Source organism: Herpailurus yagouaroundi, unplaced genomic scaffold (assembly GCF_014898765.1).
Source record: "Herpailurus yagouaroundi ecotype Mexico unplaced genomic scaffold, PumYag 187, whole genome shotgun sequence".
NCBI classification, from domain to species: Eukaryota; Metazoa; Chordata; class Mammalia; order Carnivora; family Felidae; genus Herpailurus; species Herpailurus yagouaroundi.
In genome coordinates this window covers 31,718,411-31,742,714 of record NW_024412418.1, presented here as the reverse complement: position 1 = coordinate 31,742,714, position 24,304 = coordinate 31,718,411, and the positions used below count along the sequence as shown (strand labels likewise).

The 24,304-nt window shown below is 39.3% G+C and overlaps 2 protein-coding genes and 1 pseudogene across 4 annotated transcripts in view; 1 reads left to right on the top strand and 2 right to left on the bottom strand.

Moving 5' to 3' along the window:
• LOC121043685 (L-lactate dehydrogenase C chain) overlaps positions 1–11,432 on the top strand; it is a 58,615-nt gene extending 47,183 nt beyond the window's left edge. Inside the window, exons 7-8 of the transcript XR_005796972.1 lie at positions 9,810–9,983; positions 11,125–11,432. The gene's annotated coding sequence lies outside the window, so the exon portion shown is untranslated. The remainder of the gene's footprint in view (positions 1–9,809; positions 9,984–11,124) is intronic.
• Positions 1–24,304, bottom strand: part of TSG101 (tumor susceptibility 101) — a 57,629-nt gene that overhangs the window by 4,268 nt on the left and 29,057 nt on the right. For 2 of the 3 annotated variants that reach the window (XM_040495671.1, XM_040495673.1), the window contains 3 exons: positions 16,878–17,080; positions 15,810–16,049; positions 14,204–14,547 (listed from right to left, as the gene is read on the bottom strand). In XM_040495671.1, coding sequence (XP_040351605.1) covers positions 14,458–14,547; positions 15,810–16,049; positions 16,878–17,080 — 533 coding nt within the window. In that variant the 3' untranslated portion in view covers positions 14,204–14,457. Of the gene's footprint in view, positions 1–14,203; positions 14,548–15,809; positions 16,050–16,877; positions 17,081–24,304 lie in introns of those variants that run through there. The other variant, XM_040495672.1, reaches the window with a different exon arrangement.
• Positions 7,351–9,041, bottom strand: LOC121043687 (40S ribosomal protein S12-like; annotated as a pseudogene).

Sequence of the window (24,304 nt, the reverse complement as noted above, 5' to 3'; positions counted from 1 at the left end):
AGCTAGAACAACGTCTAGTGTAATAGACACTTAGTAGTTGAATGAAAGAATAGAAGTCAATTGCATGTTAAAAGGGAGAAAGCACCGGATAACGAGTGCAGAGAGTGGATATTTTACCCACTTTCATTTTTATAAATATGGAAAATGTCCAGAGAGACTGAGTTAAAATATTTTTTAATAGACTTTGTTTTTAGACTTTATTTTTTAAAGAATAGTTTTTGAGTTACAGAAAGGTTGAAAGATAGTACAGAGTTCTATCTTTATCTCACACCCAGTTATTAACATCATACTTTAGTATGCTACAAACGTATAAATGCTTTTGTAAATGTATAATCATTGTCGTTAACTAAAGGCCATACATTACCCAGATTTCCGTAGTTTATATCTACTGTCCTATTTTCTGTTCTAGGATCCCATCCAGGATACATTACATTTAGTCATCATGTCTCCTTAGGCTCCCTTCGACTATGACAGTTTCTTAGACTTTGTTTTTGATGGCTGGCAGTTTTAAGGATTACCGGTCATGTATTTTGTAGAATGATTCTCTATTGAAATTTGTCTTGTTTTTTTTTTGTTTTTTTGTTTGTTTTTTCATGGTTAGACTGGGGTTATGGATTTTAGAGGGGAAAACACAGAGGCGAAGTGCGATTTTCATTATGTCATATCCAGGGTACCTACTGCCAATGTGATTTATCGTGGTTGATGTTGACCTCAGTCACCTAGCTGAGGTAGTGTTAGGGACTCTCTTTTCCCCCTTTCCACACTATGCTCTTTGGAAGGAAGTCTCTGTATTCAGCCCACACTTAAAGAGTGGGAGTTATGCTCCCTCTGAGGGTGGAGTATCTCTATAAATTATTTGGAATTTCACATGGGAGATTTGTTTCTTCCACTCTATTAATTCATTTGTAGATATTAGTATGGATTCCTGGATTTTATTTTATGTTGTGGGTTATAATCCAATATGTCTTCATGGATGTTGTTTCTCAAATTGTTCAGCTTTGGCCACTGGAAGCTCATTCAGTTAGCTACTGTGCTCCTTTGACATATCTCATTGTTTTGTTTTAAGTACTTCCTTACTTTCTGGCACTTTCTTCATCTTGTATATTTTCTGCTCCAGGCCCAAAGCAGCCTTTTTTCTAAGGATCTCTGGTTCCTGTTATTGGAGATGGGATTATGTAAATCAAGATGCTGGGCATGTTCTTTGGTACTGGACGTATAGTACATTTTAGAAGCTAGCTTTTCAAAGATAATTTTATCAATACTGTATAATTCTGCTACATACAATTCCAATCACTTTGAATAGTTCAAAGTATCCAGAAAGCATTGGCATCTCATTAAGCAACAATATTTTCCTCGTGATAGAGTTTAGACTTCTAGGCTAATCACTTATGATGTTTAAAATTTAGGGGCGCCTGGGTGGCGCAGTCGGTTGGGCGTCCGACTTCAGCCAGGTCACGATCTCGCGGTCCGTGAGTTTGAGCCCCGCGTCAGGCTCTGGGCTGATGGCTCAGAGCTTGGAGCGTGTTTCTGATTCTGTGTCTCCCTCTCTCTCTGCCCCTCCCCCGTTCATGCTCTGTCTCTCTCTGTCCCAAAAATAAATAAACGTTGAAAAAAAAATTTTTTTAAATTTAAAGTGCTTGGCTTTGGATTTCCGTTATTTAGAATAAAGTAAAATATCCGACAATAAGTTGTAGATGTTTGATCATTTACTTCTCAGTACTAGCACAGTCATTTAAAAATTCTTTTTTAATTTTTATTTATTTTTGAGAGAGAGAGAGAGCGAGAGCGAGCGTATGAGCAGGGGAGGGGGAAGAGAGAGGGAGACACAGAATCCAAAGCAGGCTCCAGGCTCTGAGCTGTCAGCACAGAGCCCGACACAGGGCTTGAACTCAAACTGTAAGATCATGACCTGAACTGAAGTTGGACACTTAACCGAGCCACCCAGGCACCTCACACATTTTATTTTTCAGTGAAAATTTTAGTATAAAGATAAAAGAATATGTAGTTATTTAAAACATTTTTCAAGAGGTAACACACTCACAAGGTTAAAAAATAAAGCTAATATAAACATATACACGGAGAAGCATGTTTTCATTAACCCTCTCTATGTCTGTTACAGGCATCCATTTAAATTAGTCTCTTGTGTATCTTCAAGTGTTTCTTTTGCAAATACAAATATGTTATATTCCCTTCTTTCTGACATATAAAGTAGCATGCTAGAAATATATAGTACTGATTGGTTTTTGCAGGTAATATTACCTGATTATAGAACTATAAACTTGTAGAGTTGGAAAGGGCCTTATATTTTAATCCATTTATTTTAAAAACTATTACTGAGCTCTTATGTGCTAGGTAGGTTAAGCACCAGAGTGCAGATGAATAAACACTTCCTATTCTCAAAGAGCTCCTAATTAAAAAAAATTTTTTTTATGTTTATTTATTTATTTTGAGGGAGACAGAAACAGCATGAGCAGGGGAGGGGCAGAGAGAAATAGAGAGAGAGAGAGAGAGAGAGAGAGAGAGAGAGAGAGAGAATGAATGAATCCCAAGCAGGCTCCGCACCATCAATGCCCGATGCAGGGCTTGAACCCACAAAACCATGAAGTCATGACCTGAGCCAAAACCAAGAGTCAGACGCTTAACCAACTGAGCCACCCAGGCACCCCAAGGAGCTCCTAGTTTGATGAGAAATTCCTTCTACAGAATCACTGCTTTATCACTGTACAGCCTCAGCTTAAGTTAAAGAGGTGTTCACTACCTTCAGAGACTGTTCTATTTATTAAACGGTTTCTGTTTTTTCCTAATTGTGAACTGAAACGTTCTTCTTTGTAACTTGTATCTCCTCTAGTTGGGGCTTTTGTATCCTGAGATGTTGAACATACTGCGTCTTCTTTGAGCCTAATATAAGATACACAGATGGCCAGTATAACAGTTTTCTTTCACTCTTCACTTAATCAGAAAGTTTACTCCCTCCCTGCTTTTGACTGATTTCTTTTAGGGCTTGAGTGATGAGCTTGCCTTTGTGGATGTTGATGAAGGCAAACTGATGGGTGGGACAGTGGATCTTCAACATGGTAGCCCTTTCATGAAAATGCCAGTGTTTCTGGCAAAGGTTAATATCATAGTTAAATACTATAAATATTTGAATACTACATGAATAAATATGAAAATTGGATCTTTATTTCCCTTTATGAAGACTTCCTCAGTTCTTCTAAAGGTGATTGCTCCCTACTCTGTACACTCATAGCCTCTTGTTCAGATTTCATTAGGTTTTACTTCATTTAGTTTCAAGGTTTCCTACAGCCTCTGAGTCCCTCTGAGCAGCAGTAACAGTGGTTATCATGATAGTTGTCATGAACTGATTGTCTGTTTTGTGCCAGAGCTAAGCGCTTTATGCATATTATTTAATACCTAGGACAGCTCTGTGAGGTTTTACAGATGATGCACCTGTGAACTGAAGTTAAATAAAATGGAGTAAGGATTTGAACCCAGTTCTGTTTGACTCAAAAACCTAAGTTCTTGACTACTGTATTTTATTTACTTGGCACCCATGAGATAATCATTTGAAAAAATACATGAACCAAGATCTCCCTGGCCTTTTCACACCACTTCTCTAAGTAAATATTCTCATTTACCAGACTCATACACATTTTTATCTCTTATTCTATGAAGTACAAGAGGTATGTTAGGTTTTTAAAAAATGTACAAGAAACATTGAAGTTTAGTAAAACTTAGTGACATTTCTCTAAACTACAAGAGTGTTGTGGGCATTATAGATCCGAGGGAGCCCAGTCTTCAGTAAACACAGTGTGGTGATTGAGCCCTAACAGGAAATGTGTACCTAAATGTCAGATGTTTTCTTCCATAATGTATTTTCTACTCAAATCTTTCCCCAGATTACCCTGTCAATGTAAACTCCAACGTAGTGATTATCACAGCAGGTGCACGCTAGATAAAAGGAGGAGAAACACACCTTGATTTAGTCTAGCGAAATGTGTCCATGTTTAAATGAATGACTCCCAGTATTACCCAATATAGTCACCGCTGCAAACTGATTATTGTTTCCAATCCAGGTCAGTTTTGTTTTGACTGAATGTTCAGTGAAGAATTTTTGTGTGTGGGGGGGGTGGGGTTAGGCTTGGTAACTTGGTAGGAAAATATATTTAAATTGGAAACTAGTGATATAACCAGAGTCTGTTCTGGTTTTGCTAATGTAACATGTATTTTGCACAGTTGTAACCAATGTATACGTACTATAATGAAGATTTCCTTAAACACTAGGATGTATGATTATATAATTTGCTTAATCATAATGACTTCTAAAGTTTACATTCTAAAGGCTTTCATATCTGAGTTGTTTCCAGATTATTGAGGGTGCAGAAGTGAAAGTAACACTATAGTTTACTGCCTGACTTTCCAAAATTGCACAGCTCCTCACTGGTGCATGAATAAAGTGGACAAATTCAAGATATATTTTGGAGATAAAATGTGCAGGATTGTGTGTAGTGAGGGACAGGGAGGGATAAAAACTGACTTCTAGATTTTTTCCTCAAGCAACTGATTGGATGGTGGCTCCATTTACCTGGGTTGGCTTTCAAGGGGGTGGGACTCAATGAGGGAAGTAGGAGAGGGTGTTGGGTTTAGGGGAGAAAAATCAAGACTTCCAATTGGGACATGTTAAATTTAAGATATCTAAAGACATTCAAGAAGAAATGTCAAATAGGTAGCTAACTGAATCTGGAGCTCAGAAATCTAGGCTGAGATATTTAGGAAAATTATTGTCATTTGGAGTAGTCATTTGGAATAGTTTTTGTCTGTGGGTAGGCCAAAACTGAGTACCTAAGTTTATTCATTTACTTTTGATACTGAGGAAATGCTTTTAAAATTTTGTTTTATAATTTTATAAAATATTTCCATGACTACAGGAAGTCTAGCTTCTATCTCTGTCCCCTTTTCCCTTTAGTCTCCACTTTAAAATTAGTAGCCATTAAAAATTGTTTAGTTTATAGTTTTTGTTTCTTTTACACTTTTCTCCATCCTCTTCTTTAAGTTTAATACATCATGAAGATCACTCCATATTAGTATTTAGACGTGTCAGTTACTATAGCTTTGTGATAAGTTTTAAAATCAAGGAGGTATTAACTCCTCCAACTTTGTTATTTTTAAGATCGTTTTGGCTCTGGAGTCCTTTGCATTTCCACATACATTTTATTTATTTATTTATTTATTTATTTATTTATTTATTATAATTTATTGTCAAATCGGCTAACATACAGTGTGTAAAGTGTGCTCTTGGTTTGGGGGGTAGATTCTCGTGGTTCATTGCTTACATACAACACCCAGTGCTCATCCCAACAAGTGCCCTCCTCAGTGCCCATCACCCACCCACTTTCCCCTCTTCCCCAACCCCCATCAGCCCTTAGTTCGTTCTCTGTATTTAAGAGTCTCGTATGGTTTGCCTCCCTCCCTCTCTGTAACTATTTTTTTCCCCTTTGCCTTCCACCATGGTCTTTTGTTAAGTTTCTCAAAATCCACATATGAGTGAAAACATATTATCTGTCCTTCTCTGACTTATTTCACTCAGTATAATACCCTCCAGAACCATCCACATTGCTGTATATGGCAGGATTTCATTCTTTCTCATTGCCAAGTAGTATTCCATTGTATATATAAACCACAATTTCTTTATCTGTTCGTCAGTTGATGGACATTTAGGCTCTTTCCATAATTTGGCTGTTGTTGAAAGTGCTGCTATAAACGTTGGGGTACAAGTGGCCCTATGCATCAGCACTCCTGTATCCCTTCGGTAAATTCCTAGCAGTGCTATTGCTGGGTCATAGGGTAGTTCTATTTTTAATTCTTTGAGGAACCTCCACACTGTTTTCCAGAGCGGCTGCACCAGTTTGCATTCCCACCAACAGTGCAAGAGGGTTCCCGTTTCTCCACACCCTCACCAGTATCTGTAGTTTCCTGAGTTGTTCATTTTAGCCACTCTGACTGGTGTGAAGTGCTATCTCAGTTACACATACATTTTAGAACCAGCTTGTCAATTTCTGCAAAAAAACTCTGCAGAGATTTCGATAATGAGTATGTTGAATCTGTAGACTAATTTTGGTAACATTTCCATCATGACAGTAGTAAGTCTGGTTGATGTACATAGGATGTCTTCCTTCCCATTTATTTATTTAAACCTTCTCTTTACTTTCAGCAATGTTTTCTAGTTTTTGGTGTACAAATCTTCTACTTTTTTAGATTTTAGATTAGGTTATTAGATCTTAGATTCAGATCTTCTATATACAAGACCGTATTGTCTGTGAATATAGTTTCCTCTTTGTAATCAGAATGGCGTTTCTATTTTTCTTTTTCTTTCTTTCTTTCTTTCTTTCTTTCTTTCTTTCTTTCTTTCTTTCTTTCTTTCTTTCCCTCTCTCTTTCTTTCATAATTGCCTTGGCTAGGATGTCCAATACAGTATTGTGTAAGTGGTGAGAGTGGGCATCCTTATCTTATTTCCCAATTTAAGTGTAACGTTAGTTGTATGTTTTTCATAGATCCTCTTTGTTGTATTAGAGATGTCCCCTTCTGTTCTTAGTTTCTTGAGGATTTTTACCACGATGGGTGTTGGGTTTTATCAAATGCTTTTTTTGTGTCTCTTGAGACCACCTTTTTTTGGGGGTTTTACTTTATTCTATTAATGTATTATACCAGTTGGGTTTTGGATGTTAAACCAATTCTGGGATAAATCTCCCTTAGTCATTATGTATAATCCATTTTATTGCTGATGGATTTGGTTTGGTAATATTTTGTTAAGGATGTTCACATTTATATTCTTGAGGGAAAATGTTTTTCCAGAGGGGTCTTCGTCTAACTTTGGGTAATAGTGTCCTCATAGAATAAGTAGTGAAGTGTTCCTTCCTCCATTTTCTGGAAGTTTGTGAAGGACTGGTATTGTTTGAATGTTTAGTAGAATTCCCTAGTGAAGGCACTTGGGCTGAGGCTTTGCTTTTGGGAAGATTACTGATTTGATTTAATCTCACATTTTCTATTTGAGTAGGTTTCAGTAGTTTTTGCCTTTGTAGGAATTTACCTATTTATGTAAATGATCTAATTTGTTGGCTTATAGTTGTTCATAGTACTTCCAAACAATCTTATTTCTCTAAGGTCAATAGCGATGGCTCCCTCTTTAATTCCTGATTTTAGTAATTTGATTCCTTCTTTTTTTTGTTCTTGGTCAATCTAGCTTGGCTAGCCTAGGTTTTTCAATTTTGTTGATCTTTTCAAAGAACCCATTTTTGATGTCATTAATTTTCTCTATTGACTTTCTATTTTGTTTCATTTTTATTTCCATCCTAATCTTATTTTTTTCCTTCTCTCTCCTTTGGGTTTAGCGTGCTCTTCTTTTTGGTTTTTAAGATAGGTTAGGTTAATGATTTGAAATCTTTTTTGTTTTGTAGTGTGGATTAATGGGTATTGATGCCCTCTAAGCTATGAAAAACTGCATCCCATAAATTTTGGTATATTTTTTGTTTCATTTGTCTCAAGTACTTTTAAACTTAAGATTTTTTTTTTTTTCTTTTCTGAGGAGCAAGAGCTAAATTTTTTATTTCTTTTCTTGCATTTGAAGTATTCCTTGATGACACCTTTGGCCTGAGATTCTGTGCCATAGTCCTTAACTACCACATAATAGCAACCAGTCTCTTTACAGGGCTTTCCCACTGTCAGTTTTACAGAGGCCTACGCATTACCCTAGTTTCGCATCATTGTCAACCTTAATTAGGTTAATCTGGTGTTCAGCACAAAGGAGCTCCACCAACTTGACATACATAGGCTTGTCACATTGGAGAAACACACAGAGATGGGCTTAGTGCTTTTCTAAGGCTTCAGCATCTTTATTATTAATTCCACATGCTAGGCCATTGTGGATGAGGACGGTCCTCAGCGCCTCGTGTGAAACGGAATCAGTGCCTGCTATGCCTCCTGCAGCAGAGCCTTCCCGGGCCATGGCCGTGGGTCATAGGTGGAGGCAAGCCTTCAGCACACCTGAGCCTCCGCCTCTGTACAACTCGGCAGTGGGGGGAACAGCCTTTTTAAGGTTTTGTTTTGAACCACTCATTACTTAGGGGCATGTGGTGGTTAATTTTGAAATATTTGTGAATTTTTCAGATTTCCTTATATGTTGTTTACTTCTAATTTCTGTGCTGGCATGAGAATATACTTTGCATTTCAGCTCTTAAATTTGTTGGGATTTATTTTGTGGCCTAGCATATGGTCTGTCATGAAAAAGATTCCATGTTCACTTGAGAATGTATATTCTGCATGTATATTGCATCACTTAGTTCTGATTGGTTGATAGTATTTGGTTGTTCAGGTCTTCTGTATCCTTGCTGATTATCTGAATAGCTCTATCCAGAATCAAGAGTGGGGTGTTGAAGTTTTCAATTGTATTACTGAATTTTTTACTTTTCCCTTCAGTTTTGCCAATTTTGCTTCATGTATTTTAGGTGCCTGTGTTTATAACTGTTATAACTTAGTGATGAATTTATCTTTTTATTATTATAAAATATCTGTTTCTAGTAACTTAAAAAAATCGGTATAAATAGAACTACTTAGGTTCCCATTGGTATGGTGTGTAATCTTCCATCCTTTTACTTTCAACTTGTTTATATGTTTTATTTTTTAATTTGTTAATAATGTGTTATATTTGTTTCAGGTGCTATTTATCTCTTTAAATCTACAGTGTGTTTCTTCTACGGAGCAATATAATTAGATCTTGTTTTACCCAGTTTGAAAAACGCTGCATTTTGAATAGATTTATTCACATTGAATATTTTATTGATGTTTTGGATTTATTTTGGCCATTTTTATATTTGCTTTCTTTATGTCTTTTATTTTGTTCCTTAGTTCCTCCTTTACTGACTTGTTTGCATTAAGGTGGTATTTTCTAAAGTACCATTTTAATTCCCTTTTTTTTTTTTTTTTTTTTTTTTTTTGAGAGTGTGTGCGAGAGTGTGCAGGGGAGGGGCAGAGAATCTTAAGCAGACTTCACACCCAGTGTGTAGTTCAATGTGGGGCTCGATCTCATCACCAGGAGATCATGACCTGAGCTGAAATCAAGAGTTGTAACTGAGCACCCAGGCGCCCCATCCTTTATTCATTTTGAACTATGGTTTTTGATTTTTTTTTTTAAGTAGTTTCTCTTGGAGTTACAATATACAGTTTAACATACCATGATCTACCTCACATTTTTGCATTTAATTCCAACAAAATACAGAAACTCTCCTCCATTATAGCATCAATCCCTCACTGACTTTTGTGCTATTTTGTGTCTATATATTACAAATCAACAAGACAGCATAATTATATATATATAACCTTATGTCTTTTGTAGAAGCTAAGAGGAGAAAACTATACATCTGTAGTTTTTATATTACAGCTTTTTATTTCTAGTTTTTTAAAAATAATGATCAACTCTTCCTCTGCCCCTTGCTCACTTGCACATGCTCTCAAATAAATAAGACTCTGTATGCATCAAACTGGTAAGAGATTTGATCAGAGTATTCACTTACTCATGTTTCTCAAAATTTTTTATGGAGTGAACCTACTATGTTTCTGCACAAGGACTATGCAAAGTAGCAAAATACTTTTTCATAATATATTTCTATTGGGTAGCTACTGTTGGAATTGTGATATAGTTGGGAGTTGGAATAAAGAACCATGGTTTTTTCCCTCCGATAAAACATCAGATTTAGATAAAGCTAAAAAATGTATAATTTTAGATAAGAACTTTTCTGACATTAACTTTTTATTCTCAGTGGGTATCTTAACTTAGGTAGCTTGGAAGTTGAGTGCATTTCCCCAAAACCGTGTTATTGGGAATGACTGTAATCTGGACACTGCCCATTTCTGTATCTTGACTGGGCAGAGGCTTGGCATCCATTCTGAAAGCTGTCGTGGGTTGGTGTTTGGAGAGCATGGAGACTTGAGTGGTAAGCCTAAAAGCACCACTGAGCTGTGCATTCTCTGAAAGATATTTATACTATGTTGATCATAGAGATAGTTCATCATAAAGTAAAATAGCTCCTGAGTGGGGGAAAAAAGCACTTTGATTCCACTCTAGACCCTTTTAGTAGTGTATTTAGGCACATTTTATTTAATCTACCAGAAAAACTCACAAATTTGAAAACAGAACATTATTACAATCCTATGTATGGAAGATTAAAAGAGTTTTTTTTTTTCTAAGTTTATTTATTTTGAGAGAAAGCACATACCCGTGAGAGAGTGGGTGAGGGGCAAAGAGAGGGGAGAGAATCCCAAGCAGGCTCTGAGCTCTCCGTACAGAGCCTGACATGGGGCTCGATCTCCTGAACAGTGAGACCATGACCCGAGCTGGAATTGAGTCAGATGCTTAATTAACTGAGCCACCAAGGCACCCCAAGATTATAAGACTTTCTTAATACAGCACGAAGTAATATGATATAGTTTATATTTAACTTGGAACACTCTAGAAAGGTCAGTACTGTAATCTGAGTAACACAAATTCTTAATATTAACAGAGAAAATTACAGAGGAGAGGTGCTGTGATGATAGTGTTTAGTTTTTTCTAAAAGCCCTTGAAATCCATTAATATAAAACTTGGTTATGGAAGACTTGAAGTGATAAAAGTTAAAGCTTATCTCTAGTTGAAAGTTTAAAATTGTCACTTTCTTGTTTGGAGAATCTTCACTGAGATGATACAATTACGGGCTCTATCCCTGGAGATTTTAGTTTGGTAGATTTGGGGCAGGACTTAGACTCTGAATTTTTGATAGTTCTGTTGAACATTGCTATTTGAAAACCACTTGGAGGGCGCCTGGGTGGCTCGGTTAAGTGTCCAACTTCAGCTCAGGTCATGATCTCACAGTTCATGGGTTCAAGCCCCATGTTGGGCTTTGTGCTGACAGCTCAGAGCTTGGAGCTTGCTTCAGATTCTGTCTCCCTCTCTCTCTGCTCCTCCCCAGTTGTACTCTGTCTCTAAAATAAACATTAAAAACAAAAACACTCAGCAGTTGTAACAGGTTTGCTAAGGTTTAAAAAACTATTGTTATATAATACCATGTAATAAAAGGATTTTTGATGTCTTTTTCTTAGTTCCTGTATGGAGTGGAGTGGGGTCCTTCTGAAGGATCTGAACTCAGATATAGGAATTGATAAAGATCCTGAGCAGCGGGAAAATGTCCAGAAAGTAGTAGTTGCCAGGTAAGACATTAGTTTTGCATTTTCAGTATTTTGGAAGCTAGATGTGAGCCTGAATTCTGCCGGGGGGATGAGATCAGCTTAAGTATACATTGTTACATTTCCCATACTTTTCATTAGCACTTCTTTCATTTTTGTGTGATCATATTCACCAGATTAAAAAATTTTTAATTTTTACTCATTTTTGAGAAAGTGTGAGCAGGGAGGGGGGTTTGAGAGAGAAAATATGAGAATCCCAAGCAGACTCCGTGCAGTCGGCACAGAGCCTGATGTGGGGCTCGAACCCACAAGCCGTGAGATCACGACCTGAGCTAAAGTTGGACACTTAACCGACTGAGCCACCCACCCAGGTGCCCCACCAGATTATAAATTCTTAAGTAGTCCAGGACTGAGCCTGTCTTACTCATTGCTGAGCCTAACCCTAAACACAGTAGGCAGTGACTTGTTGAATGACAATATATTCTTTTATTGTTATACAGTCTTTACTGTTAGTGGTAAAATTGATTTCATATTATTGTATCTGTATACTTACCCTCATGACTGTTTATCTTAACCAAGTGCTATAAGATATTTCTAGGGGAAATTATTGAAGGGAATATTTCAGTTTTGTGGCATTGTCATACCAGCTGCCATAAAATGGATGTTCAAATGACAATTATTTCTCCACAGTAGTTACGAGATGATTAAAAAGAAAGGGCAACACTCCCAAGAAGTATATCCTATCTGTAGCTGATTTAACAAAGTATTTTGAAGAATCTTAGGAGAGTGCATCCAGTTTCCACCATAAGGTAGGATGTGCATGCTTGAAAAATTATTTAACATTAACATAAAATAGGAATAAAAACATTGATGAGGGACAATTTTTTAAAAATATTTATTTTTGAGAGACAGAGAGCATGCATGCACGGGGCAGAGACAGATGGAAACAGAGCCAAAGCAGGCTCTGGGCTGTCAGCACAGAGCCCTATGCAAGGCTCGAACTCACAAACCATGATAATGTGATCCGAGCCAAAGTCGGACACTTAACCGACTGAGCCACCCAGGTGCCCCAAGGGACAATTAAAGTCTATTCTCTGTTGCTGCTGAAGAGGCAGAGAAAGGGGGATGGTGGTGGTACAGGAACTTATCTTTGTAGACTTCTGTCCTAGTATTTATTAGATTCAAGTACATAAAAGTATCTTTTTGTATGTTTATACTGGTAACGCTGGGAAACACTGTGGGTAGGTCTTGCTCCATTTTGAACTGCTCTCTAGAATTCCAATTACGTCCAATGAAGAGGCGTAAGAAGGAAGCACTAGTCATAAAAGCATTAGCAGTTAGTCTCCTGGGGAAGGGGAAGTTGAGGCCTGGGTAAGACTCCTTTGCTAGTCTGCAATGTGACAGGCTAAAGCAAAATGGAATAACATCACTGGGAATAATGTAATAGGTACTTTGAAGTGATTCCCTGATAGGAAGTGGTTTGGGGTATGGAGATAGGAAGAGGAGAGTGATTCCCAGCAAACATGGCAAGAGGCTGGGGCCTGTGTAGAAAGATGGCTGGTGAATCCGAACAGTAAACATGTCTAACCGCGTTTGAGATTGTTCTCTGTCCCGCTGGTCTATTTTTCTGCCACAGTTCATACTACAAAGCTGTTAAATTCTCATTCACCCGGCCGTTTCTCTGCTGTTTCTCATACTACAGACCTTTATTAGAAGAAAGAAAGGAATAATTTCCAAGCCTGTACTTTCAGAGCCTCTATGGAATAAAAGAAGTATTCCTTGTTGTTCCTCGTATCCTGGGAGAGAATGGTATTACAGATCTCATGAAGGTAAAGGTGACCCCTGAAGAGGAGTCTCGTTTGAAAAAGAGTGCAGACACTCTTTGGGAAATTCAGAAGGAGCTCGAGCTTTCAAGTTACTTAAGGCTGCCATTCTGAAGTTCTGGAAGGAGAGACCGTGGTTACAGGATACGTATCAAACTTTCGAATAAACCTGAATTCCTAAAAGTGGAAAAAGGGAAAAGAGTGACTTCTCTGTTTAGCAGCTGGGGGGTGGAGGATAGTTTGTGCAGTTGCTACATGACTGCAGTTCTAGCACACGCAAGCATGCGTTTGCCACTTGGTCCAAAATGAATGGATGATGTGTGTTTACTGTGTTTACAGAGGTTCTGACTCTTTTGTCCTGGCTGGCCGATACCTATGTTCATTTATACCCTATAAAAAAGCTACAACTTCCTCTACAATATAAAAATGAACATACACACAAAAATGCTCGTTTTAAACTAATATTAAATCAAACCTTGATTTGACCTTGCTCGCTTTTATTCTGGTAGTTTTTACAAAAGATCTGAACTGTATAAACCCTTGAGGGATGACTGAGACCAAGGTGGGCATTCTTCTCTTGGGAGAAATATGGGGTAGGCTGCCTAGCTTCCTGAACATTTTAAAACACTTGAAATTAGAATGTTCCTTTTTTTGTAATCTTGTGAATTTTCTACCTCATTTTGATCGAGAAAATTCTATTTAGAAATTCTGTTCCTGCAGGAAACAGCCCACTGGGTGGTCCCGACTTGGCTGTAGAATCACACACCAGGAAGACGGACTTCATGTGACAATAAAAGCAAGGAGGCACTCTACCTTCCTAAACTGTGGCCAGACCGTCTTGCCCAATTAACGTAACTCTCAGGTGTGTAGCCTGCACTTGCCACTCTGTTCCTTTCTTCTTGGTGAGACCGGTTATGGTTTGGTTAGGCCTAGAAAGGAAACAGATCTAGGCAAGGACTGGTAGGAGGGTACCACATAGGACTTTTAACGGAAAAAGCCCCTTACATCCCTCAGTTTCAAATATTTCAAAAGTTAGATTTCCATATGGTATATTCCATATTAAATACAATTCACTTTGTAGATTACAGAATAATGCTAAATTTTAACTTGATGGATATTATGCTTTCTTAGGATTTCATTGATTTTTCCTAAAAATGTTGAATAAAGAGAAAAATTATGCAACAAAGTTTATTTAGCATAGTCAGTCCCAACATTCAGCACAAAAAGTTTACAGAGGATAGAAAGTGCATTAATAAAAGCCAGTCTTTACCAAAAGAAAACAGAAAATATATTATTGATTCAAAATATTTTACACTTGAATGATAAACTGCAATAACTTATTCTGGGCACCTACTGATAAGAGAAAGAAAGAAAGAAGAAAAGAACGCTTTAAGAAGAGCTCAATCTCCAGCTGATATCAGAGAAGTCAGTAGAGGTCACTGAGACCGGCAGTCTTTCTTGCTTTTTGCATTAGTGCCCTCAGCTGGAACTGTTTACGGGACAGAAGACGTACATGCTGGGAGGGGGAAAAAGTTTCAACAGTTTAGAACGGATTTGACCAAGGCAGGAAGTATCAGACAGTTTGTAACTTAGATGCGATCTAAGAACCCTAAACTTGTATCAACCGTCCTTTGGAACCAATATTTCATTACATGTAGCTTTTTTAAACTCGTTTTTAAATTAGATTGATGCTGGCAGGTTGTGCTATGAGATCCTGTAAAGGATTACTTCACAGGGAAGCATGACATTACAGGATCTGGCTCAGGAGTTTGAACTACATCTTGAGATTAACCAAGATACCAGGGAAACTAGAACTGCAATCCTAACAAAAGTTACTAAAAATGTTACGACCGCCTGCACTTGGCGAAAAGCAGGGGAGTGAGCAGCATAAACCAGCTTTTGTCCAATGCCTAGCAACAGCATACCTCTCGGGCCTCTCTGCGTGCACCTTTCCCTAAGCTAGGCCGCCCAAGCAGGAACAGCATATGAAGGGAGAGAGGCCTCATCTTGGGTCTCTGATTTCTAGCTGGATATTCATGTGCTTGCACCAGATCCAAGACCGGTTTGGCCGCTTAATCACAGCGAGAGAGGCCAGATCAGCAAGCGACCCAAGCAGCCAGCCGGCCCTGCGTGTGCACTGAAGCAGCTGAATCAAATACCCTAAAAGAGGGCTGCTATTCTCCTAAAACCACACTCCCCGATCCAACAGAGAGCAGTAGCCAAGCTAACTCACTGGATCTTCACGTCTGTACGTTAGCATTAAGCCTAAAACAACCTTCATTCAGAAGGGCTCTGGTACGAGCAGGGCAGCCCAATACTTTGCAGGGCTGTTTGATCCGGGAAAACAGCTCTAAAATTAGGCAACTCTAAGAAAATTAACAGGGAAATATGAAAACAGAACCCCAAACGGGTGGGGTCGTCAGTGATCTTACTTTAGATGGTGTATGACTTGAAAGAACCAACGGAAATCTGATTGTATCTGACCCAGGCGGCACAGTGGAAAGACACAGGCAGGAATGACTACATTCAGCTTGGTGCTGCCTTGGGGGATGGGAAGTACAGCCACTAGTCCACCTTTCTTCCCCTCCCAGGGGGATCCTCAGCCCTGTGTAGGTGACATCACACTGCTCACAGCCACAGATCTCACTTGCTCTCTTTGGGAACACAAGGGATTTTAACTTCCCCTACAGAGAAACCCTCCTGGTTTGTGGTTTTCAAGGTCAGTGCCTCTAAAGCATGAGTTCTGAGATCCTGGAAAGCAGAGTGAGGAAGACATACCTTCAGGAAGACATCCAGATCTATTACTCCCCGTCTCAAGGCTTCTCCCAGGTAAAAGATAGTGTCTTCAATAGCATTTTCTTCTGCATACAGATTTAGGATTTGTTTGTATAGTGGGGCTGTGGGAATGATAACTTCATCAATATCATTGTTTTCAGACTGATTTTCCATTTTCTCCAGAGCAGAACTGAGTTCTTCATCCTTCTTTCTCAAAAGTTCTATGTTTTTATCAACCTCAGCCTGAAAACAAAACAGTCCAAGTATGAGGACTTCATACGAATTGTACATAAGCATCTACCAGTCAAGCATCTACAACTCAACTCTACAGAAACAGCCTTGTGAAATAAAAAAAAGCAATAAACAACACATGATCGATCTTAATGTTTCAGATAACATATTGGCCAACGGCAGAGGAAAAGGTGTGATGTAATATATGCCGAGTGAAGACGGACTAATGTTGAAAACACTACACTGAGCACATCCAGTGGCAGTGATAAGCTTGTCACTTATCAGTGACAGATGATGTTGCAAATTAAGCCATCACACAACGTATTTTCCAGCAGCAGGTTCCCTCCATGAAAATAAAGGACGTCTTTCTTCCAAATAAGTGGGCAGGTGCTACGGAGGAATAACTTGCCTCAGTCTACACGGAGGATGAACCCAAAGAACCCCACACACTTGAACTTTAGTTACAAGATACTGCTGGTGGTTGTGGGCTCCGAACTCGACCAGTCTCTACCCACAGTCTGCAGATCTCCATGCCTTAGAACTCTCTCAAATTCTTATTTCCCGGTTAACTGTCGGGCATCATCAAGCACTGAAACAATCCTCCACTGAGTCGGAAGCTCATCTCTCAGGGTGAAGGTACAAGTAAAAATGCTCTAAATACCATCTACCTCCCCACTGCAAACACAGGCTCCATTTCTAACAAGCTATCCAGAAGCTATATTCAAATTCTTAACGACCAGAAAATTAGTGTTAATTTTCTCAACTCTTACTAGACCCATAGTCCAGGGTAACCAAGGTGTACATGCCCAAAAAATCACAAGTATTCAGTGAGTTACTTACTACTTCTTGATCTAAACGGGTGACCATCTCTTCCAGTTTCTGGTGACCTTTTTTCAGGTCTTCCTCTGTTCGTTTCAAGGCATTGAGCTCGGCCTGGGCACGATCCATTTCCTCCTTCATTCGCCATCTCAGCTTGTCACTGACTGCTGAGATGAGAGAGGCTCGGATGGTGTCCTCACTGATGGTGCCATCCCTACTGGGACCTGCACAGGAAAAAGGCAGAAACCACTTGCTTATTTCCCAGGCACTTTCTACTCCTTTTGTGGGACAAAATGAGTTGACACTTTCAAAGTGGGAGAAAGGACAAATGGGATAAATTTATGCCAAAGAAAAACACTCGATTCAGGTCAAGGGCATTCTCAGGTTTCGCTGCTAAGCTGAAGTAGAGAGGAACCCACCGTAGAGGCCAAGAAGAAGACCGAGAACAGGCAGTTTCCTTGATGTAAGGGTAATAAGGCTTCCCTTCAAGACTTTTACTCCTTTACTCTTTACCGAAAGAATAGGAAAGAACAAATGAGCAAAAGAGAGTGATGTACAGAAAATCCAACAGCTGATAAATGTCCCTTCCTATATAATGTGTCTTCTATAATTTCCTTGCATATTTCATATCAAATAAACTTATCCCTCTGATACTTGCTTCAAAAGGTTCTCCCGATAACAGAAGTATGTATTCATGACTACCAGTGTCCTTCAATTGGGGTCCTGATTCAGCAAATGTGTAAATAATTACATTTATCTGTCACTGCCTATAGTGAATAAAAACTGATTACAGACTAATTTACAAAGTATCACTTCTACTTTGAGCTGAAAATTTTTGGAGACAATTAGTTACACCCATGGGGGGGGGGGGACGACCCCACCCCTTTAGTCCGTTTGCAAAATGTATCCAAACTCTTACCATTCATGTTCTCACATCATAGGCCTGTTCCTAGTACCAAAAAGGTGCACTGTTTCTAAAATGAAATTGAGCTTTCCAAATGATAGGCAGCCAGCTCCACACGGGCTCTTCGGTGTCCTGTCTGTCCACAGTTCTTGATGTTGCATAAGCTGGTCGGTCACCCTACTTTTTAATTAGTAAAGCTGTCTTCCTACAGAAGGTGGTTCATACCAGGTTACCCTGAATGTTTTTCCAGCTTTTTGCAAGTAACATTGGGACATTCTCTGGTTTCATAGGTTTTGAAAGGAAGAGTCTAAGTCTAAAGTCTAAGTCTAAAAGTCTAAGTTCTGCTTTTCTTTCTTTTTTTATTTCCACCACAGAAGAACTGTTTTTTCCTGACTTGGGTTTTCTTCTTGTGAGGGAAAATGAGTATAGACAGTGTCTCCATGGCCAGGTTTTCCTAGGAGTGTCCTTCATCCACTTGTCCTGAGGACACAGCTTGCACACAGTGAAGAGGAAGAGCCCAGGATCAGCCCCGCAGTGTGCACTCCTTCTCACTCCAAGGACCTCCCCTCTTCCCTGCTAGAAACCTCTTGCTGAGGACAGCCCAGACGGTATCCATCTTACAGGGTTCACAGAGAGGCAAGAGGCAGTTAATACTTTCTGGCTGATTACTAACATACAAATCCATAAGGTATGTACCTTCCAGAATTCATTTCTCATTTTACAAGAGTATTTTCAGCTTATTTTGTATTTCTGAAAAGCAAAAGTGTTAACTCGGGTAACTTGTGCTTTGGAATTCAGAATGGCAAAACAAGAGGGCAACCACATTTCCCCTATGAAGACTGAGCTCTTGTTTTCCACATCCCTGGCCTCTGAATACCTAACTTTTCCAAAGATTCTCATCGGTTTACCAACTACTGCACCACCTCTGGGCTCATTCCCCTAATTTTTCTTATGTTTTCCTGTCTGACCGCCTCTGTATTCACATCTTCCCCTACAGAGACCAAGATGACTTGAGCAACTTTCTCCCATTCACTAATTCATGTCTCCATCCATTCCTTCTTGCACCTTTGACCTCTCTTTCTACCACTCCTGCTTCCTGTGAGCAGCTTCCCTCAGCCCTGACTTCTTGCCCATCTCTCACAGTCTCGTGGGCAGGCTCTCTACTGAGGCGGCCTCTCTCACATTCTGTCAGACCACCAGGCCTCCTAACTCCAAAGGCCTCACCTGCCAAACACAACCTGATCCAAATCCTCAATCCTTCTGACTCCTAAAGCTCTAGCCACCTTTTATCATCTGCCACAACGGCAAACAATCCTCAGGACATCTTCAAAGGACTGAAACCATCAGATGGGAGTTCTCCACTCTTCTCCCACTCTCCTTTGAAACGAGAATCCTCACCCCTTTAACTATGGAACTATGGTTTGACTCCTCACTGTTCAGAAGCACTACCTTCCCTTTTACAGGAAGACAACTTGTGTTCCTCTAGATCTTTCCAAAAGACCACATGCTTTTATGCTTTCATCTGTTCTTCCTCCTAATCTGATTAGTCTAAGCACAGTGACTTTTTTTCCCACTCTGCTCTTGGCTAAGGAAAGGTCTGTTTATTCACCTCTCTTCCTAGCCCAGAGCCGTGGACAATCTTTGCAATGCTATTCTCTCTAGTTCTTTCCTCTGAGTTCAAGGCCAGTCTTATCCAGCATCACTCTAACCCATACACATACTCAAGGGGAGGTGATATTACTCCTCTAGGAAGATGAAAGCTGGTTCTTAGAAAGTGAAAACCTCTTGTTCTTTTTATGTATAGAGTGGAGATATACATACAGTATGTAAACAGATATATAGTATAATATCCAGTATTAACAGTTCACAGGAGGGATGATTAAGGGAAAAAATGTCTAAAAAGGCTCCTGAGGAGGATAATGAAGAAAGAAAGGTTAACACTGCTGTAATCCATCTGTGTGATTCTTGCTTTTCTACCAGATATTTTTCCGGCCTTGTCACCATGTCCCAACCTCATCCCCCAAATTATGGTCTACATTTGTTACAACACTTAAATTATACTGATCACAACCTATGAAAGGCAAACTTCCTGAAGGCCTTGCACGTGCTCTACTTACTTCCCTGCTGGATGATTCTTTTTTCCATAGCCAGCCCTACCTCTTTCATTAACAAACTCTCAAGTCATTCTACCTAACAAAAACAGTTTAATGTTCTTAAATATCAGATCCCATCTTCTACCATTAAATATGGTTAAGACTAACCCCCACTAGGTGCACCTGGGTGGCTCAGTCGGTTAAGCATCCAACTTCAGCTCAGGTCATGAACTTGTGGCTCGTGGGTTCGAGCCCCGTGTTGGGCTCTGTGCTGACAGCTCAGAGACTGGATGGAGCCTGCTTCGGATTCTGTGTCTCCCTCTCTCTCTGTTCGTCCCCTACTTGCACTCTGTCTCTCTCGCTCTCAAAAATAAAGATTAAAGGGGCGCCTGGGTGGCGCAGTCGGTTGAGCGTCCGACTTCAGCCAGGTCACGATCTCGCGGTCCGGGAGTTCGAGCCCCGCATCAGGCTCTGGGCTGATGGCTCAGAGCCTGGAGCCTGTTTCCGATTCTGTGTCTCCCTCTCTCTCTGCCCCTCCCCCGTTCATGCTCTGTCTCTCTCTGTCCAAAAATAAATAAATGTTGAAAAAAAAATTTTTTTTAAAAACAAAAAAAAATAAAAAAAATAAAGATTAAAAAGAAAAAAAGACTAACCTCCACTAATGATCTTCCCTCTATTTGCCATAATTAATTCCCAATACTTCTTACTATATTTATCAGTTTAAGAACATACTTTGAACTTTAAAAATACCCCAGAGTACAAAAAAGAGAAAGGTATATTTTAAAAACTTCCTGAAACTGGAATTTCAAGATGGGAAGGGCAGTGTAGATCTCTGGAAAAGGAGGCACGTGCTAACCTAAATCTGGGCTGGGCCACCACCCGTTACAAACCAGGAATTGGGGATTCCCATACTCTGGAGTTTCTGTTTTTGTTGCAATAGAGACTAGGTCAGAAACTCAGAGGTAGGTTGTTACAGAAACATGTTTATTCCACCCTGTATTAAGTTGTTTCAATAACTTATTTTTCAGATTTAACTGCAATTAGCATTTTTTCTAACCTTTTCAATTTGTTGTGAGAAACCAAAACCATAAATTGGTTGTCACCACCCTGGCAAAAATGGCAGATCAATGCAAGTCAGAGAGATTGAATTCTGCCAGTATTTCCTGGTAAAAAATTGGCTGTCCCACTGGGGAGAGGAACAGTATCTTGAAAGAATTTGACTTCTGAAGGGCTCAGCATTGAATTGTGGTAGCTGCTCAGCCAAAATTATTTGAGTAAATGGAAGCAGTGAGTGTTAAAATGTGCAGTGTGAAATATTTTACTCTATTGTTTGCTTTTCAACACCCCTTCCAACACATGTCCCTTCAAGGCGGTAGAGCGATGTGGCCAATCATACACAGCACTTAGTGTTCCATTCATCTATGTAGAAGTTATCTGAAGTAATAAAGGATTAAGGGTCTTATTTTGTAACTAGCCAGGGTTTTTCACACACAAACAATCAAATTTTGTTAAAATTATTACACTAAAATGGACCGACTTACACTGATGTGAAGTTTTAAAATTTCTTTTTAAAAATACATTTAAATTCTGGAATTTATATTGTTTCTCTTATAAAATACACGAGAACATGGGGCGCCTGGGTGGCTCAGTCGGTTAAGTGGCCGACTTCAGCTCAGGTCACGATCTTGCGGTCCGTGAGTTCGAGCCCCGCGTCGGGCTCTGGGCTGATGGCTCAGAGCCTGGAGCCTGCTTCCGATTCTGTGTCTCCCTCTCTCTCTGCCCCTCCCCCATTCATGCTCTGTCTCTCTCTGTCTCAAAAATAAATAAAACGTTAAAAAAATTAAAAAAATAAAATAAAATAAAATAAAATACACGAGAACAAATGTTACCATACAGCACCAAATAAGGCCATCCAAGTAAGTCTCTAGCTGAAGCCATGAGCACTCAAAATGGCAGCCAAGCTGAGGCAGCAGATGCCTGCTTTCAATAAAGGTCACAGTTCACCCGAGGCGGGTGGAAATGCCAAGATTAGACCTCGTCCTTTCCTCTGCCACACACAGACCTTACATACAGTATATTTAAACATTTAAATACACATACTTTCTAAAAAGAAGAGAACTGTAATTAAGATCTGAAATATGAATGCCAAAGAAGAAAATCTATTAAAGTTCAAAATTCGATGCACCTTGACACTTTAAGGGATTGTTTAAACAAATAAGAAAAGAGACTTGATGACAGATTCTCCTCTGCTTGATCACTTTTCAAACCAAAATTTTTTTCCTCAAATGTCTTAAGAGAAATTTTAATTTTCTTTGTACCTGCTCTAATAAGCCTTGGGTTAAACAGAGTTTGTGGCAAACGCCATGCATCAAGTCCCCACACAGTGACCTTTACCCATGCAGAGTCAGATTTCAGAAGTGCCCTTCTACAATTCCAGATTAGCAGCAATTGAAAAGGTAACAACGATTTTGAGAAACAGCTGTAAGTAAAACTTCATTTAAATGTCAGGTAGGATTCAATTATTGAACCTAATCCTTAGGAATTACAACATAATTAAACAAACATTTTTTTTCTACTATTAGGAAACCAATATGCTACTCGATAGATCTGATAATTCAACAAATAATTTAGGCTAGTATCTTCAAAGTGCACTAGTATAGACTACTTGATTTAAAACTATCTTTAAACACTTAATCAGTTTTATTTACCTCCTAACAGTACTTACTAAATGATCACTGTTTCCTGTAACTCAAAAAGATCATTTATATTAGAGAATCCAGGGCAATCCCAAAGTAAAGTACAAGATAACTAAACAGTAAACTTTAAACACATTCAATTTATTTAAAACCAAAAACAGTACATCCCCTTCTCTCTTTCTCCAACTGCTGCCCTCTGGCAACCACCCCTCTCCTGTTCCCTAGATCTGTGAGCCTGGCTGGCTTATCTATTGCTTGGCTTATTTATTTTTAAGATTTCGCAAATAAGCAACATCATATAGGGGTGCCTGGGTGGCTCAGTCAGTTGAATATCCGACTTCGGCTCAGGTCATGATCTCACGGCTGGGAGTTCCAGGCCTGCATCGGGCTCTGTGCTGACAGCTCAGAGCCTGGAACCTGCTTCAGGTTCTGTGTCTCCCTCTCTCTGTCTGCCCCTCTGCCACTCACTCTCTCTCTCTCTCAAAAATAAATAAAAAACATTATAAGCAACATCGTATGGTATTTGTCCTTCTCTGACTTATTTATAACTAAACACAGTAAACTTTTCTGAACTCTAACCAGCAAAAGTGAATCACCTGCACAGCATTTTTACTTCAGGATGTCACTTACTCAGTCCCACACAATGGTCTTTGGTTTGGCATCTGTGCTACAGATCAAACTATGGTGCCTAAGCAATCCCAAATGGTGCTTTACTATCTGCTCAGAAACCGGATCAAGCCCATTTGGATCACTCGATCAAGTCCCATTATTTCCTTTTATAATAAAAACACACAAAAATAGGTCAATCTCTGATATAGGAAGAACATTCAAATAACTATATGGATAAAGGCATTCTGATTCATGCTAGTAACTGCACACCTGGCAAATTCATTAAGCTGCTTACAAAGGCTTTTATTTATAGTCTTTGAATATGTAAGCTTCTAATACTACTACCAGCCTCTGTGTGGGTTATGGAACTTTTATTCCAAAGAAATCAGGGAACCTCAATTTATCTTTTTTTAAAAAATATTTATTTTGGGAGAGAAAGAGTGTGAGCGGGGGCGGGGGGAGAGAGAGAGAATGAGAATCCCAAGCAGGCTCCGTGATGTTAGCACACAGTCTGACACGAGGAGCCATCTCACGAACCGTGAGATCATGACCTGAGCCGAAATCAAAGTCGGACGCTTAACCGACTGAGCTACCCAGGTGCACCTCAATTTATCTTTTAAACACGGTCAGAGCATTACTCTTTATTTAAGCTCTAGAAAGTCTCTGTAACCACAGTAAGAAAAAAGTGGACTTAAGGAAAACCATCAGTTTACACTTCTTGAAAAAAACCACACACCGCAAAGAAAAGTTTACGTTAGTTTACATAAAAATTCAAGTTTTCAAAAGTAGAGGTGAGTAGGTATGAACCTCATTAAAGTAGGACGCCAAAGCAGTAGCTACTACAAAAAGACACGGTGCTACCCAATCATTCGATGATCATAAAAACCGACAGGCGTTACTAGCAGGCGTGAGCACAAAGGCCAGTTAATTTGAAGGACAGTAAAATTCCATCTTTAAAAAAGATGGGTCAGAATCAAAGTCATTCCTTCAGATTATTTTGTGAAAGAGAACAATTTAAAAACCTACAATGTTAGGGGCGCCTGGGTGGCGCAGTCGGTTGAGCGTCCGACTTCAGCCAGGTCACTATCTCGCGATCCGTGAGTTCGAGCCCCGCGTCGGGCTCTGGGCTGATGGCTCAGAGCCTGG